General features: G+C 37.7%; 1 protein-coding gene across 4 annotated transcripts in view; it reads right to left on the reverse strand.

Annotated features, from left to right (window-relative positions):
• LOC138016114 (gelsolin, cytoplasmic-like) overlaps nucleotides 1-6,408 on the reverse strand; it is a 30,900-nt gene extending 24,492 nt beyond the window's left edge. For 2 of the 4 annotated variants that reach the window (XM_068863292.1, XM_068863290.1), the window contains exon 1: nucleotides 6,194-6,408. In XM_068863292.1, the coding sequence (XP_068719393.1) occupies nucleotides 6,194-6,259 (66 nt within the window). In that variant the 5' untranslated portion in view covers nucleotides 6,260-6,408. The remainder of the gene's footprint in view (nucleotides 1-6,193) is intronic. The other 2 variants (XM_068863289.1, XM_068863291.1) reach the window with 2 other exon arrangements.

The raw sequence follows: 6,408 nt of genomic DNA on the forward strand, positions 1-6,408 counted from the left end.
CATGTAAATAAGACTTCTTGAGTTACAGTCAATGTAGTGTGGAATTCGTCTTGTCTCTTAAGTGGCCGAAAATGTTTTGTCATTTCCCCCGTCAGTTATGTAATTGCTTGTGAGGCAGTTAGTTTGGCATTTGTATGATCTTTTAAGCGGCTGTATTTGTGGGCTGGTGGGTAATGTATGTCGCCGAAGTGGTTAGAACGTCTGAAAGCAATAAGAGGTGGTGATGTGAATATTTGGGTACATCGCTAGGAAGAAGCAAGAATGTGAAAGTGCTTATTTATGATAGATGAGAAAGAACGAATGGCAGGTTTATAGGTTATAACAAAAGGAACACGACTCCATGTGTTTGTGGAATTGGCGCACGGCTTAAGAGCTGTATTGCGTTGTATGCCGCCAACAAGTCGTATTTCTTGTTTGAGGCTGAAAGAGAGATTGTAGCCACGTTTGTTGAGGTATATTATAAGTTCATTAGAACGTAGATTGAAAGTATCGTCTGAAGAACACATGCGTCGTAAACGAAGCGCCAGACTGAATGGAATAGCACGTTTGGCGTGTAAGGGGTGGGATGAAGATCATAAGGGGGCTGTTGTTTGTATGTGGGTTTGGTGTAGAGATCTGGGGTAAGTATACCATCGTTGAGGAAAACCATAACGTCTAAAAATGGGATGGATGTAGAAGATTGAGAAGAGGTGTATAATCACTTTGTTTACCCTCGGAGAGAATTGAACATATACAATTGTTAAGAATCCCAACTGGCGAGAGGCAAACCAGTTGGCTATTTTACAAGTGCGCCAGGATATTGAACCAGAGACTATCTGAAACAAATTCAGTGAGTGGTCTTGAACCCGGGATCTCCGGATCTCAAGGCACGGACCAGTGTGATTCCATATCATAAAGATATCGTCGATGTAACGCTACTACGTATGAGATTGAAGGGAGCCCTTTTAAGAACGTATGCTTCAAATTTAGTAAGAAAGAGATTAGCGTATGAGGGTGCCATGCGTGTTCCCATAGCAGAGAGTCTTTGGAGGTGGAAGTTATTGTTGAAGTGGAAAATGTTCATGGCGAGGCTCATTCTTATGGGATCACAAAGAGCTTTTGTCCAAATAGTGGTTGTGGTGTGGTCACGAATGGTAAGAAAGTAATGACAAGAATTAATACCTTCATTGTGTGGGATGTTGGTGTAAAGAGATGAAACATCAAGCTTGACAAGTATGGCGTTACATGGTAGGCGTCCAAGTTCTTTACGTTTGTCAAAAAGGTGTGTAGTTTCCTTCATGAATGAAGGAATGTTGCGAACGAAAGGTTTTAGAAAATGGTCCACAAAATGTGAAATGCTTTCCGTGGGGTGATCGTTGCTGGAAACAATAGGCCTTCCTGGATGTCCTTGTTTGTGGATTTTGGGTAAGATGTGAAAAAGTCCTGGTTTGAAGTCAGTTCGGCAAGGAATGTTTTTGGCTTGTCGTCAATAATGGTAGCTTTGTACATGTTATTTACTTGAAGTCGTATTCGTGTTTAGATGTCACTAGTGATGTCACTGTCGAGTTGCCTATAAAATTTATTGTCGTTAAGTTGACGTAAGCATTCGTTTATGTACCAGTCACGGTCCATGATAACTGTCCCTGATCCTTTGTCAGCGGGTTTTATGGTAATATCTGTTCATGAGTGTAACTATTTGAGAGCGATACGTTCGTGTTTAGATAGGTTATCGCGTACGCTTTTGAGAGGGGTGTGAAAGATGTCTTGTTCAACTGCATGTAAGAAAGCGTCAAGTGCAGGACATCTGTTGGAAGGAGGAGTCCAAGGGCTTTTTGCATGGGATGGATTTTTGCTAGGTTGAGGATGAAAGTCGTGAAATTTTTCAAGTAAACGCATGCGTCGTGCGAAGTCGTTTAAATCAGCCTTGATTTCTGTCCAATTTATGTTGCGTGGTGTACGACAGAAACTGAATTTTTCGCCATTTTGTTCTTCAAGTGTTCTTTCTTGCAAATGATTAAAGGTAGCCATAGTTTTGCACGACAGAAAATATTTGTTCAGTCATTCTAGTGTAAAATGAGTTTATTTGGGAAGCCAACACATGATATTTCTTCAACTGGTTTCTGGTTACTGAACCCAATTTATTGCTTACATTACTCATCAACAGGAAGATGTTTGAACAATGTATCGCTTTAATCTAACCCAAAGTTATTCAGATAGGTAAAAAATTCATATTTATTGACCATTTCCTTCGCTTTTTGTGTTTTTCAGCGTTATGATTTGCGATTATTCATGTTCATTTGTTCGCTAGATTGTTTTTGCATCTCATAGATGTTTAGATTTTTTATTACAAACCCTGTTTTTGGTTGGCCACTCAACCTCTTTGTGTAAATAGTTCACCCTGAAGTCAAAATAGACACGTTTCGTTTCTAAGAAAACAAAAAATGAGTAGTGTTTCGTTTTCGGACTGAGCAGCTGTTGGGATGATGAGAAATATGCCGCAATTCGAGCTCGATGCCCTAGCCTGCTTCTTCCATTTTAGGAGTTACCAGGAGTACTTACTGGATTCCTAGGCTTTTTTCTTTTTTCCTTTTTTTTTTTTTTTATTTTCGTCATTACTTCTGGAAAAATCCAGTTTCAGCGCCTTCAATACCACACAACTCAGTGCCCTCTGCTTTTGTGTAACATGAAACCACAGGCAACCCAGTTTACACTCACGGAACGTCTATTTTCACTTTGCATAGCGTTTTCTCTTAGCCCGGTTGCTCATCACGTTTCAGCAGTCAGTGCAAAATGAGCGCCACCGACTTTCTTTTTGAGACATAACACTTTAAAAACTAAATTCAGTGGAACCTCGATTTAACAAACCTCTATATAACGAAGTGCTCGGTATAACGAACGATATTCTTTATCCTGGCCAAAGCTTAATGCAGTAAAATGTATGAAACAGAATCTCGATGTAACGAGCCTTCATATAACGAAATCTACGTTATCACGAACACAATCCAAACGCCTAAACGTAAACTATATCGTGATATAACGAAGAAAAGACAACACGTGACAAAAAACAGACCAACAAGGATGAAAATCCTTTAACCCTGTAACTATAGAACAACTTCACAGTTGTCGTAACAGCTCATTATAAATGAAAATACTGACACTATGGCACATCAGCAGATCGGTTTTATCCTCTTTGTCTCTTATAAGTCCCATAAACTTTTTTTTATTTTTGTGTTCCAGCTACTTCCACTGAAATTTGTCTACCGTGTTTTAAAAAACAAGTGAAACGTTAAAGTGCTACTGTGATCAAATTTTTGTCCCTTGAGTTTTTTGGTTTATCACATAGAGTACCATGAAACATTAAAAACGCTGTTTACCGTTTGGAAATATCTGCATTGGTTCCCGAGATATTTAAGTTTGAAAAATGTGTTAAATATGCAAATGAGAAGGCTGATGACGTCATTCACCCAACCCAATAGAACATCAAGAATATAAATAGAGCTATCTCGGTCAATTTGCAACAGAGACCATTGAAACTTGGTGAGCAAATAGTTCTGAAGGCAACACACCTACGACTGTAAAGAAATTGATTCCCATGGCAACTCACTCTTTTCCAGTCCCCTCCAACCTGATTTCAATATTTTGGTGATCTCAGGCTAAAAATATATTTACCAAGGCCGCAAACTCGACCTAGCATCTTTATATGCTGGCAGGATCATGCAGATGAAGCATCATTTGCAAATATCAAAACAGAACGCCAAAGGTGGTCTGCAAATCTTTTAACATCAGGGAGGTCTGGAACCCAGTATGTTGCCATGGTAACAAAAATGGTATGCTCACATTGTGGAACACATCTACTAGAATCTTAGTGCAAAGAACCAAGTATTTCTGATACAAATTGGCTGAGATATCTTTCTCCATCATACTTGATCAAAATTTGGTTGGGTTTATGACGTCATCACTTGGCTAATTTGCATATTAAAAAAACTTGAATATCTCCAGAACAAAAAGAGATATTTGAAAATGGTAAACAGCATTCTTCTTCTCGTACAGACTACGTGTTTATGTGCCAAAATGGCTTAGATAGGGAAGATGCAAATTTCGTCACAGTAGCACTTTAACACCAGCAAAAAGTAATCGTTCAGATCCTGAAATGCTAGGTAGCGCAACGTAACAACATTATATATAAAAATATATATATACCTCGATATAACGAACATTTTGGTTATTTTTTTTCCAGCAAATTCGTTATATCGAGCTAGGTTTTCGATATAACGAACCCTCGATATAACGAACCAATTTCCCCACTCCCTTGGCACTTTGTTAAATAGTATAGGGCTTGTTAGTTTTCTCGTTTGTTGCCGTAGTAACATATTACGTCACATTAATGAATGTATCTTGCTATGCAATTATTATTGTTTCATTTGGTACCATAACATCGCCGTTACATGAAACGAGCCTTTGAAAAGATCATTGCAATTGTTTGGACCTCCATTGCGCCACCTCAACAGCGACAGTCAAAATACCACATAAAAGATGCGCTACCGGAAAAAGAGTATCCCGTTACGTTTTTGGAAGGCGTTTGCAGCTTTTGGCTGTTAAAAGGGTCACCTAGCATTTTCTGGTAGTAAGAAATTCGCTTAGAAGTTCGGAAAAGGTAACTTTCGGCTATCGGTTTCTTAGAGGAATATTTTTTACCTAACACTCCTTGTGATGAACGTTTTTTGGTACATGTCATAAAAAACAGTCCTTGTTCATTACACGGAACTTAGAAATGAAACTGTTTGACTGTCCGTTGAGTTCTTTGTTACAGTTACGTGCTCCAAAATATAGTCGGAACATGTAAAAGAAACGCCTCGCGTTAAATTTGGCAAAGTGTCATTTTCTGGAATCTGCAACTTTCTGTTCTACAAAAACGCAATTCTGCTGGCTAGCGCTTCTTAGTTTCAAGAAGCAACCATGACTCCACTAATGAAAAGAGCGGTCTTGCCTGCGAGATTTTGATGTTTAAAAGCCTTGTTTCTAGCTGGGAATGCAAATTATGAACACAGTGAGTTGTTGATAAAAAATAAATAATAAATTCAGAAGGAACGAACTTCGTCTTGTATGGTGTAGAGGACCACCCTAATTAACTTAGTGTTAGCTTGATGATATCCTCTGTAAATATTGTTTATTATTATTATTATTATTATTATTATTATTATTATTATTATTATTATTATTATTATTATTATTATTATTATTATTATTATTATGGTGTGTATTATCGGTTGACTTCGAGCCGGATATAGCCGCAGTTTTTTTTTTTACTTTAAAATAACTTTGAATGTGTACACTAATTTCCTTTAGAGAACGAGACTTAAATACTTTTATACATGTCACCCTGAAACAATCATTTTGACGTTTGCACAGTCTTCACAGAAATGAAACTTGCAAATATTTTCCGTTATAACTTACAGTACCTCATTAAGCGTTGCACCTGTAGTCGGAAGTCCCTATTGTTAACTAAACAGTCGTTAACACCTTTGTCTTGGCGACGACAGTAAGAAATTCTATCTGTGGATATAACTAGACATATCTTCATTTGGAAGTTGTGAGGAGGAGTTGTTATTTTCGGTAATGCAGCCCCCCGCACATAAACAAATCATGAAAACTCCGCTGACGTATAACGTATTGTACTTTACACTTCGTTTGTATTATATTTCCTGCATTAAAAAAAATCTTTTTTTTTTCGAAAAGAATAAGCGATCTTTATACTACGCACTGGGTCATAATATTTGTCTTTTAGAGTTCTCGAGTTCCACTGAGAGAGTCCAATCAACTGAGACTTGGTCGGAATTTGAAAACGAGAAACTATTGCATGACAATACTCTTGCAAAGCAGATGCATTTAACTCGTCAGTTTTGCTCGTGCTGATAAGCATAAAAAAATGACCAAATGTTTGTTAAAAGTCATTTCATCTTAAATTTTGCAAAGTCACTAGCTCTAGAAGAGTCATTACTCACGATATTTATATTTCTCAGGGATACCATTATTTCGGAAGCAAACTGTTTGCTTAGTAGCCCTTGCTCCTTTTCTCATACAAGTGACAATTTAAAGCGGAGTTATCAGTAAATTTCCTGTACGGTGTAACAGGAAGACAAATGGATCATACCTCAAACCGAAAGGAGTGAAAATTACTGTTCAAATGAACGTAAAAAAAAATAGAATTTCAAACCTCGATTCTCCATATTTCCAAACCAGGCTTCTTTCCAGCCTCAACAAAAGCATCATCGACTCCCATTGAGGAATATATGAATTAAAAGCAAATTAGACCAAAAATAAGATAGAATAATACAATTAAACTGATCGACTCTTCCTGCGGACGCTCGCAACACAACAAGTAGTATTGCTGTTTTGACGAAATAACTTGTCGCCCGAGCAACGAATTCA

The sequence above is a fragment of the Montipora capricornis genome, chromosome 9, assembly GCF_036669925.1.
Source record: "Montipora capricornis isolate CH-2021 chromosome 9, ASM3666992v2, whole genome shotgun sequence".
NCBI lineage: Eukaryota > Metazoa > Cnidaria > Anthozoa > Scleractinia > Acroporidae > Montipora > Montipora capricornis.